The sequence below is a fragment of the Plectropomus leopardus genome, chromosome 3, assembly GCF_008729295.1.
Source record: "Plectropomus leopardus isolate mb chromosome 3, YSFRI_Pleo_2.0, whole genome shotgun sequence".
NCBI classification, from domain to species: Eukaryota; Metazoa; Chordata; class Actinopteri; order Perciformes; family Serranidae; genus Plectropomus; species Plectropomus leopardus.
Genome location: NC_056465.1, coordinates 13,105,628 through 13,118,179, shown reverse-complemented (window position 1 = coordinate 13,118,179; position 12,552 = coordinate 13,105,628). Strand labels below are relative to the sequence as shown.

General features: G+C 39.2%; 1 protein-coding gene across 1 annotated transcript in view; it reads right to left on the bottom strand.

The window, feature by feature from the left end:
• Positions 1–7,432: 7,432 nt before the first annotated feature.
• raver2 (ribonucleoprotein, PTB-binding 2) overlaps positions 7,433–12,552 on the bottom strand; it is a 108,406-nt gene continuing 103,286 nt past the window's right edge. The window contains exon 17 of the mRNA XM_042482901.1: positions 7,433–8,180. Coding sequence (XP_042338835.1) covers positions 8,040–8,180 — 141 coding nt within the window. The 3' untranslated portion in view covers positions 7,433–8,039. The remainder of the gene's footprint in view (positions 8,181–12,552) is intronic.

The window sequence follows — 12,552 nt, the reverse complement described above, 5'->3', positions numbered from 1 at the left end:
TGCTGACTAATTTCCACATTTTAGGAGTCATTCCTGCAGCAATCTATGATGATACTCACAAGAGCACCTAAGGTATGTTAATCTGCATCTGAAAACAGTCCCGAAAAAAACAAAGCACCATAAAGTCCTGTAAAAAAACAACAACCAACAAATCTGTATGCATTAATCGTTGTACAAAACAAAAAATAATTAAAGACTACATATTTGTAATTTGTGTCTTCAGTGGGAGCAAATGTGCTGAAAACAGTCAGAGACACACTAACATTTGTCAACAATAACAAAAACCCAATATCATCAGCCGCATCCTTTAAATGTGATTGGTGTTGATTTAGTGGAAATATTCGGCACTCACGTCTTGCACATCCTATGATTGACAGGTCTGGCGGCTCGATGCCAGCTGTGACCTTGTGTGTCTGCACTTGAGCGTCTACAATTAGACTGCTGTCACATATCTGCTCACCGGGGGGGGGGGGGGGCGTTGTCAGTATGCCCGTGGTAAAAATGCAAACTTTGATCGTTTTCTCTGTGGATAAAGAAAGTGGTGGATGATTTACACCAGAGGGGAGATGACAATAAGCACAAAAACATAAAGACAATAAAACATTCATATAGAATTGGATCACACAAAAAGAAGCTGTGTGAGAGCCAAACTAATACAGATAATCAGAGCAGAGAGGAGACAATGCCAGTGTGTGTGACAGCTCTACAGGTACGTGCAACACGCAGGAGTCTGGCAGACATAACCAACACTCTTCACTGAGCAGACAGAAGAGGAGAAAGGCGCGCACACACACACACACACACACAAGTAAAGGAAGAAATCCCTGCAGGCTGAAGGCAGCTGGGGTTGTTTTTCCATTCCTCTTTCTTTCAGCCTGTCTCTCTTTACCCCCATTACCTGCCAAGAGCACATTTTTACAGAGCTACACCTACACACACCTACAAACCTACACACCTACACACATACACACACACACGCAATTACTGGTTCCAGGAGCACCAGCCGAAGTAAATACCAGTTATCTGCAAAACTACTGACAAATAGAGGTTTTTAATAAATCTGCAAGTCAACACGCGAAAGCAGACAGGGTCTCATTTTCAAAGTGGAAACCATGTTCGGAGCACATATTTGGGATATTCTGTCTGTAGTCAAGTCACAAACAGTTTGGCAGTCAGTTACAGAAAGACTATGAAGATGTCCTCAACAATCGTTTCCGGCTAACAGGCTTCAGGAGGCACAGTTTTTGCAAAAAAAAAAATTCACGCAGTGAGCTAATATTCTTTTTCTCACAATTGCAACAAAGTATGATGGTCAAAACTCAGCATAATATATTTGTGTAATAACATGAACTGACCTGTCAATAACACATTAAAAGTCCAGTGCAAGATTTAGGAGGATTGAGTGACCCCTGGTGGTGAGTATTGCAGACTGCAACCAGCTGACACGTCTGGTTAGAATTTCATCACAATTCATTGCTCAGGAGGTTTGTACCAGCAGCCAAATTATCCACAGAGGTCTCTTCCTCTCCAAAACAAACAGACCCAGTTACAGACTCAGTGTTTCTCCAATTTCTCCAGTGCAATTTGGAGTGACAGAGATGGACCGCTAGCCACCTGCTGATGTGTGCTTGCCTATTTTGGATTGAGACGTTCATGAGGTTTTTGTCATTTACAAAGAGGCCGGGTAATGAAAACTAGTAAAAACACTAAATACAGCATTTTGTCATTTCAATCGTTTCAAATCAGTGTTTCTCTGACACTGTTCGGCATGTTAAAAAGGGGCCGCTAGCCTGCTAACCTGTGCCAACCTGTTTTCTCTGACAATTTACGATCTAGACGTTCAGGAGGTTTTCAACAAAAGTGGGAATTTACCCAGAGGTCTCCTCTCTGAAAACAAATGGACTCAGTGATTTAAACAGAACACAGAATTAGCAGCTTCACAAAAATAAATCAGTGTTTTTCTGATGCTCTTGTCGCTGACGGGCTGCTATTCACAGTGGCCAATGTGAAATGCCCAATCCAGAGCCGGTGTTGACATTTACTGTCAACCGCAAAAAATATAAAAAGTTAACTGATGGCTTTCTAAGACCAACAACCAAATTCACAACTACTGAGTTACAAGTTTTGAGTTTTCTGTCCCTTAAAATGAGTTTGGACAACGTAAAGCAAGTGGAGGACGAGCTCTTACAGAATGATATTTCACTTCTTGGTAAAGTCCAACAGTTACTTCTGCTTTCAGCCTGATTTTTAAAGTGTCAGTTACACTCCTCATTCTGTCCTCATGTTTACAGATAACATGTCCTTTCACTTTCTTACATCTGGACTTAGAAAATTAGAGTTCAGATTTGTTTTGTCCTTGACAATTTTGAAACCCGGACACATGCTCACTCACACACACACTCTCTCTCTCTCTCACACACACACACACACACACACACACACACACACACACACACACACACAGAATAGTGTATATACAGACATGACTATAGAGCAAGTGAGACATAATGCAGAGGTAAAGCTGACACCACTAAAATAATTCAGGCATGACTAACTGTAGCACCTGAATCCACTGTGGCAGACAGTCAGACTAGAAAACAGTCAGGAAGACAGACAGACAGGCAGGTAAACAGACAAGCACACAGCGCTTCTGCTGCCTCAGCTGTTCACATCCACAAACACAGAGGCCCTGTCTCTGGTCTGAACACACACTGGCACAGACAGACATTCCTCTCCTGTGGAGGTGACAGCGATCACCTGGAGTCCAGCTGCTTACTTTACATTCACTCACACCACAAAGCAAACCATACTGAGGCTCGGAGTCAGACAGCCAACCAGTCCAGAGGGACATGTTGCCATTACATGTGTGTCTTCAGTGACCTCAGTGTATTTGGGGGTGTAGGGTCAGGCTGATGAAAGAGTGGAATATGAGGGAAAATAGTGATTCAAAGGAAGGAAAACACAGAACAGCCACAGACAGACAGAGGTGTCGTGTGAACGTAATAACCACAGACGCAGAGTCTAAGGGGCAAGCGAGACTCTTTAAAACTCAGCTCAGTGTTAGCAGGCTGACTTACTGGATCTCTTTCCTTTCCCATAAATATGTTTCACTTGTTATTTTCAAGAAAAAAACAACAACAACAACATACAATTTAAATGTTGATAAAGAGCAGAAACAACGACTACCTTCTCATGATACTTTCTAGTGATGTGCAGGTCACCCACACCCACCTGACCTAATCCAAACTGCCAAACCCCCAAAAACATGCATTAACCTCCCAAAAACCAACATGCAAACCTCCAACTTTACGCATCACAGTGGCTCGATTGTCAAGACTGAGGACAAAGACGAGGGCTGAGGGCCAAGGCCTGTGTTTGAGAGAGAGTGACAGAGAAAGGGGAAGACAGGGTGGAAGATGCAGGTATAGATTACTGAGCGGGGCGACCAGGCACACGCCCAGGGGCCCCCCGACCTCCAAGTGCAACATGTGACTCAAATGAACACGTACCAACCAGGAAGAGACTCAAAATGACCACGAAGAGACACAAAAAGAGCACTACGAAATGCACTAAGACACTACTGTATATTACTATAAAAATGGGCAAAACAACCTCAAACAGACACAAATGTCTCCATACAAAATTACAGCAAAGAGACACAAAACCACAAAAAGATGCTAAACAACTACGAAGAGATGCACAATAAAAGCATGAAAGTGGTAAAACCACCACAATTTTTTTGTGTCTTGCTGCTATGTGGATGAGGTGGTGGGGCCTTTTGCATCGGGGCCCGCTGTCTCATAATCCGCCCCTGGGAAGATCGGCGATTGCACACAATGTTTCTCTAAGGTAACAGCATCTTAAAGGGGCACAGCTTTATCAGTTTTTCATCACTAATATTTTGTCTTTGAATTGCTGGATATGCAATATGATGGTGATAAATGAATTCAAACAGCGGGAATTTAATTGGGTTCTATTATGAATTCATGACTTAAATTATATCGTTTTTGGTCTTTCTGAAAAGTGAAGACAGTCAGTGTGTTCATTCAATATACTAAATATTAGTGCAACATTTTGAGGTCCATTTTTAATGAAAATCCCTTGCAAAGACTGTGGTTGACAACAATTTTAAAGAGAAAAGGTATACTTTTCAGTGAGGCAAAATGGTTAAATATAAGTTGATCTGATTATTACACTAGTGTGTAGGCCCGCAAATATACAAAAAAAAAAGTTTTCTAAATAAACTACTAGAGCCATCAGAAGTCAGTCATGGGCCATAAGTTCAGTATCACTGGTCTATGGGTTAATTGTAACTTGTTCCTATCCCCAGTTAAGACCTCCTAAATGGGGAAAAAAAGGCGGACAATGAATGTAAAAAGAAAGTGAGAAAATCAATTAATTCTAAATATCTATGTGTATAGAACACATTTTCTCACTTTTTTGTACTCTAGTTCTCCTCTCCTTTTTTCCCTTTCTATCCCCCATATCCTCAATAAATGACTTCATGGATGCATGCTTCGAAATGTGTCAAAGTTTCACATTAAATATTAATCTCTAAGCAGTGAAGGCGAGAGCCCATGAATCACATCACGGTTAAGTCGAGCTAGAAAACACCTAATTGGATGAAGAGATCAAGAGAGTCAGAAAGAGGTTCAAAGAATAGAGATATGTATTACCCTTAAGTTTAATGTTAAGCCATTTTATTAGCGCTTAATAAGCGTATCTGCACACGACCACTGAGCCTCAACTCCTCCATTATTATTGGGTCTGCACATGTAAACATGTTTACAGCCAGCCGTTGTCCCACTGATGACAAACTCAAACACACATATCTGGACTAAACCGATGCATTTGCATTATCTGATCTCATCTGCTATTGGGTTTCACAGTGTGTGAGCGTGGTTGCCACGGCAACGCAAGTAATATTCTACTCAGTGATATATAATCAGATAGTTACGAGCAGAATACAAAGACACATAAAGAGCTTTTTACCACGCGTGTGTGGCGTTACGTAGGAGTATATATGATGCTGTGTTAATGGCAAATAATTTACACTACAAAATAAAACATTTGACATTCAACTTTCTACAGTAGTAGTAGGAGCCTTAGTTATTGCCAGTTTGAGCACATAACAAACCTAAAGTCCAAGCCGTAACACAAACATCAAGCCCTCTCCTCAGTTACAAACATCAACCCTTCAAAGTATTATTCAGTTCACAGCCTTTGCTCTAACAAAACAAATGTGTCTTTTCCTCATAAAGAATGAAAAATCATTTCTCTATTACTTTGCAGAAACAGCTGGAAAGAAATCAGTTCTCTAACTTTAAAATAGGGCTGTCAGAGTTAACGCAATTAAAGTCTGTACATAATGCTTTTTCAAAAATAAATCATGTTGAAAGGCTGTACCGGGCTGAGCTTTAGCTAAAGTGATGATACAGGTATCATTAGAAATTCATACCATCCATTATGCTCCTTAGTAAGGGGATTAAATAATGCTCCAAAGTTATGCTAAATTTTGGCAATGGAAAAATTTCACAGGGGCCCCTTAACAGCTGTCCTCCAGATATTTGAATGAAAATGGGTTATATGGGTCCCTATGAGTCTCCCCTTTTTGCTCGTCCCATACAGTTTTTGCTGTCATTTGATTCCTAATCAAGACAATCTAATACGAATTGCTTTATCTTGTCAATTCGGACTTCATAATTGTTTTGAAAAATAATGGAAATGAAAAAATTGTATTAAAATACTGTGGTTAATTAATTAATCGTGATTTTTTTTTTTTAAATATTGTTTGACAGCCCTACTTTAAAAGTTTACTTTTTTCCGTTTCCCTTAAAAGCTCAGAATTAAGACATTCTACTAGAGCTAATATAAACAAACAAAAACATGCACAGCGGCATGTTATAGTGGCATGAGCACAAAATCGAAAAAATACTAAATTTTTTATACCATACTGTCCCTCAAAAGACTGTGTCCAAATTTCATACAACATACCACCTCTATACAGCATATAAAAACCTTTGTAGCAATTTTTTATTTTGCAATAAGTGTACAAAGAAACTAGATCAATGCTGTGCAGTTGTATGCCTCCACACACCCGTTAAATTGCTGCGCGTGAAAAAATGGATGCTTCACACATACGTATCTTCCTCCTGGCAGCACAGAAGATCTATACAATCAGCAGTTTCAAGATGGACACTCAAAGTCGCTAACCACGTCTCCACTTCTGTTCCTGAGATATGACACTGAAGCCATTAGGCCAGGAAAGTCCAAGCGGACGTTTGTGCCAAATTTGAACAAAAAAAACCACAACAAACTCTCAAGGCCTACTTAAGATATAGCAGTCATGAGAATGGGACAGATAGACAACCTAAAAAAGCATAATGCCTTCGGCTACAGCTGTCGCCTGTGTGGAGGCATAAAAGCATACTTAACCGTTTGATAGTAACAGGAAATTATTAAATATGTACATCATAGAAATGAATCAAACTGAAACTTTGGAAAATCACTGCCAATTAAACTTCAAAGAGAAAGCTGAATGTTTTTTCCAGAAATGTTTTGCTTTGTATCTGGAGCTGATTCACCACAGTCGACTGTTAGTTTTAATATTTCTTCCGTGTGTGGGAGGCTTCTTGAATTTATTTGTGCATTGCAATGTGGGAGAGTGTCCATCAACAGCAACTATTAAAACAAATTGTTGTTTTGGTATCTTTGGTCACTTTTGCAGTACTCAAAAGCTGCTTTGAGCTGGTAAGTAGTATGAATTCGAGACACACTTACAGTCTGGATCCTTTATGTTCTAACGGGGGCTGGAAATGGACAAACAGCTGCTGTTACAGTCCAAACACATCTTTCCAAAAAAACCCTAATGTGTTACGACAATAGAAGAAAGTAGAAAAAGGACTGTGCCTTAATATTTGGTTTAAACGTTAAAAACCAAACCAGATAACTACATTTAAGTCAACACAATCTGATTCAATATTAATAAATTGCCTTGGAATATTATTATATTATATTACAAATATATAACAGTATAGATTGAGAAAAAAGTCAGACACGCAGTAAATGTTTTCCTTTCATTCATGTAGTACAATATGCTCGCAAGAGAGCTGGGAAACGTCCACTAAATGTGATATTGTCTGTTATGCATGGCTTTATATATTCTGTATTACACACTGTATTTACACCAGGCTGTTATTTTCTGTCCAGTCTTTATAAAGAAAGGTCCATTCATTGAGGGAAGCTATTGTTAAAGTCACCACATTTAAGAGCTTCGACTGGTTCAGGCCCTTTTTTTTCCTGATGTGCTCCCAAACCTTTGGGATTGAAATGGCTGACACTTCCTACAGAAACAGCATATCAACACGCATTCACACACACACACACACACACACACACACACACACACACACACACACACACACACACACACACACACACACACTCCGCATTGGGAGATATAAAAGAGGAAACCTGGGCAATACGAGGAAAAGAGAAAAGACTCTGAAGCGGGAACAGACAGATGTCAGTTTGACTGACTAATCAAAGCGCAAGTTTGAAAGGAGACAGAGGGAGACGCCTTGACTGTAAGACCAGTCCTAAGACAGTTTCAGCAGACAGATCGCCTGGCTGCAGATACAAAAGCAGCTTATACATACAGATACCGTTTACTTTAGTTTGTGTTATATTAGAAAAAATGTACAAGATAATATTAGTTGAGTACAGCTGACACACTGACTGAGAAACAACAGTTTAAGAGTTAAAGAGTTTAAGGCTTGAACAGGACAAAAGCAACACCGTGTTTGTGTCTGTGTGTATGTGGGTGTGTAAGTAAGTGCCAGGATCAAAGAGCACTATGGCTTGCTTTCACTTGAGCCATCTGCAACCCCAAAATTCTAATAAACTCAATACCTACTGTGGGGATGCAAAATGGCAGCCACAGAAAGGCCACTAGAGGGAGCTGTGACATCCAGCAAACGCTGTGTGTGTGTGTGCGCCTCCCTCCATAAGCTTTAGGCTTTAAGGTGGTTTGGGTCATACTAGAGCCTCTTCCTCTTAAAGTAGTCAGCGTACTGCCCTCCCAGGCCTTGGGAGTGCTGCCCGATGTAGGCGCCATCTGATGATGTCACCTCCTGCACCGCCAGCTGAGGGTACTCTCTCTTGTGGCCCCTCGTCTGGTTCTGATGAGACAGAAAAGAGAAGAGAGGGAAGAGTTAAAGGGTTTATTATAGCACTGAAATATTCACAAATTTTAAAAGAACTAGATGAGCTTTAGTTGCACTTAATGATGGATGTCAGATGTGTTTTTAGACTGTAATGCAGGAAACCAGGCGCCGACTGGCAATCTGGCAATGTAGGCAAATGCCAGATGGGCCTTCCCACAGAGGTGGGTTGAAGGCCACCATCAGCAATGTGAAACTAAATATACTGCCACGCCGTTGTATGCCTCCGAGCACCAGTCACGTTGCACTTAGTTTACATCTATGTCTTGAAAACATGGATGCTTCTCACACATCTTCCCCCCGACAGCACAGAGGATCTATACAACCAGCAAAATTTCAAGGTGAGGAATTATGGCCAAAAACATGTTTTATGAGGTCACCGTGACCTTGACCTTTGACCTTTGAGTCCAAATGGAAGTTTGTGCCAAATTTGAGGGATCTCCCTTAAGGCCATCTTCAGATATTGCGTTCGCAAGAATGAGACTGACAATGTCACAGTGACCTTCACCTTTGACCACCAAAATCTAGTCAGCTCATCTTTGAGTCCACTCAAACGTTTGTGTCAAATTTGAAAGAAATCGTTCAAGGCTTTCTTGAGATATTGCATTTGAAAGAAAGAGACAGACCAGGCCACCAAAATCTAATTAGCTCATCACTGAATCCAAGTGAATGTTTGTGTCAAATTTGAACAAATTCCCTCAAGGCGTTCTTGAGATATCCCGCTCACAAGAATGGGCTGGACAGCCCTACATAGGGATGGATGTATAAAAGTACGGCTGGACAACCCGAAAACATTATGCCTTTGGCCTCAGCTATTGCCGGCACCAAGGCACTGAAAAAGAAAAAATGACCTGCCCGCTTGATATTGGACAGTCCCATGTGATTAGGGGTTACACTGTCCCAAAGTTGTCAATAGGCTACTTATACTGTAAGGCAGGAGCAGTGGTTCCGACTGTCGTCAACCCCTCTTCCCTTTCAAACATATCTGTCTACACAATGTCAGAGGCCAAGTGGAAAAAAAAAACAAATAAAATCAAGATAGAAAAAGAGTAGTTCGAACTGAAAATAAATTGAATGGGCAATAAAGGATCCAAAAAGTGAAAAGGTGGAACTGAAAAGGTCAAAGAAAAAAATTAAGTGTTAACTTCTGTCATTCCTGGCACGATGTATTAAACTTGGGCTGTATTTATTTTAACATACCTTCATGCCATTTCATCAAGGGTATATCACAGTATTTTTGGGTGGAAAAACAAACAAACACGCAAAACATAAAAGCTGAGCTGGTGAATTCTTTTTTTGGTCTTATATTAAGTGTGGCTATTAAGTTTATATAATGTGTGGCTAATGGGAGGGGGGCTCCCTCCGCTAGGGGTCTCCAACATGCACACACCCAAAACTGGGAGGTTCCCTCCTAATGGTCTGGGGACTGCTGCCATCCTGAACCCACCCATCCTCTGCAACATTCACCTTTCACACAACTACATGCATACATACCTACCCATTCACAAAGACATACATCTCCCGCTCATCTAATTACCTCTTTAAAGGCCACCAAATCTACAGGCTTTCTTTCTTCCTTTCTTCTTTTGTCCTTTTCATCTGCTCCTTATTTCTTTCTTGTTTGTTTGTTTTCTTTTGCTTTATTTATTTTTTTTGTTTTGTTGTCTTTTTGTGCTGCTTTTCTAATTTGCTTAATTCTTGATGGCTGATTATTGTAAAACTACTGTCCCCCTTCACCATTTTTTGTATATTTTGTCACACATTGGTCTCCCCTTTTTTTTGCAAAATATAGTTGTTTTTTTTTTAAAGTTCCCCATTTTAATGTAATTGTTTAACTCAGTAAATCATCATTTTTATTATTTCTATTTATTTGTAATTTCCTGTCTTAGGTTTGGAGGCATCTCAACCCTTTCACGTTGCTATTGTTTTAATATTTGTGTTTTAAGTTTTTTGAATAAAGAGGTAGAAAAAAATCCTCATACTTCCGTGTGTCAGAAAGACAAATGCCACAAATGGAACTTTAATGGATTTTAATTTCATTTATTGCTGAAAAGTAAATGGCCTATACTGTATTTACTTAAATTTGACTTAAATACTTAAATTTTCTGAATTGGTCTTCTTTTGCTTCCTTTGTGCTTATATGAGCTTCTTCAGTCAATCATCTGTTTATCACTACTGAGTGCTTACTGTAAATATTAAATGATGCATTTAGTTTGAATGTCTGTGTTTTCATCACAGTGAACGACACACTAAAGGAAAAGAAAAAACTGACTAGTTATAGAATTTGACACAATGCAAACATCCTGTGTTTGTGTGTTTTAGGTCCAACAGTCTAAAGGTGGCTCTCTCCACAGAGAGAGAGGATGTCTGTACAAACAAATAGAAGTCTTTGCAGAGACGAGGCTTAGCTCGGGCGTCTGGATCCTGTCTGCTCGCGTCATCATGCTCTATGTCTCCCTCTGACTCCTTTCTTCCTCTTCTTCTTTCAAAAGCTTTTGCAGCTTTAAACTATGAGGACCAAATTAAGGCTGTACTGTTGCAAACGTGCTACACCAAGGCTGTAACAGAACACACTGATCTTCTTTCTCAATTGACTGCAGCAGTGGTTCATTAAATCTGTGGCTTGGTGTGACCCCTGAAAACAAAGCAGTATGTATTTGCAGGGTTTTGAGCTGTTCAGCCAATGAGTAAGTAATTTTTAGACATATGAATAGGTTACATTATCTGGAAGTTTACCACAAAACAAACAAGCAATTAGTTGAGAAAAATAAAACGTGCACTGAGTTTTGTGTGGCACTTTGTGTGGTGACATGAGCCTGTTGTACTGATAGCGTTAGAGCTGCTGCAGAGATGTACATTATTCTGAATTTATTACAGCATAAGTTTTGAATTTTTGGATGTACGCAGGATGTCTTAGGCAACTATGATAAATATATTGTCACTGTTTTGTATCTTTAAATGAGGGCCTGCTTTTATCTGCAGCCGAGGGAAAGCTTGACCCTGGTCGCTATTTCACAGTTTACAGTAGTAAAACATTTACAGCAGATTGTAATTCAGTGATAACTTCTTGATGCTGCTTTAAGTAAAAATCTTAACATTTCACATGTCAATTTTTTTCAGTCTTTCCATACGATTACCATCCAGCTGTTTTATTTTATTTTATCTTTTTAAATATGTATTACTATTATTTTATGATAACTACATGTACTACTAGTATTATAGTTATTTTAATGATTATTATTGTTAAAATTATTATTAACATTATTGTTATTTTATTCTTTCATTTTATTCTATTTTTTTCATTGGTTTTCCCCCAACACAATCACACACATAAATATGGATGCCATATTGGACAAATTTTCCCAAACTGAATACATTTGCAAGATATTATGAATTTTTTACCTATTTTATTTTACTTGGTGTTTTGGTATCACCCTCTTCCCTGTTGCTTGTTATGTTCTGAGAGTGGCAGTAGCAGTACATATTGTACTTGTGTGCTATATTGTAGCATCGGCCTTATGGTGCCGGTCCTGATGCTGCATTATTGTTCCTGTCATGACCTGATTGATGCTCACTGAATTATTCTGTGTCATATTGTTTGTGCTTTATGTGTTTTTATTATGCTTTTCAACACTTCCTGCAATACAAATCGCCCTTTGGGTCCAATAATCAAATTGAATTGAATGAAATACATGTGTATCATATTAAAATTGGTGCATCACCTTGTTTTCTTTGTATGTCCTTTGATGATTTTCATATCATTGTTGTACCTGTATATCCACTGCTTACACTTTCTGTTTTGTTTATTTGCGCCAATAAAAAAAAGAAAATCCTTTCACAGACTTTCTTTGCTTTTATTGTGAAGCAGCTAGAGTAAAATAAAGAGTTTCAAGAACTAGTCTTTTCATGCAAACAACAGTTATGACCACCACTGACCACTCATCATCTTATACATCTGTAATTCTGTAGTGTATAATAGTCTGTGCTGGTATTTATCAAACTGCTGTGGCCTTTGTTAAAGGATCAGCTTGTTATACATAAATCTGTCTAGCAGGGGTTATTTGGAATTATTATTTTAAATTCAACAAGCTGAACAGTGATACTTCAGCTCCCAAATGTCAACAACTAATACCGCCCACTAATAACGGAGGTCAGAAGGGAAAGGCTGTAGTAGTTAGCTGCAATATGAAATGTTTGGATTTTGTCCTCTGAGCTGAACAGGCTCACTCTGATTTGTCAGCTGAAAATGAAAGAAATTTGGGGGGAAAACACAATTAAAAAGCCAAAAAGCTTTCACTCACAGATATACTAAAAGTTTTACATCCTGCAG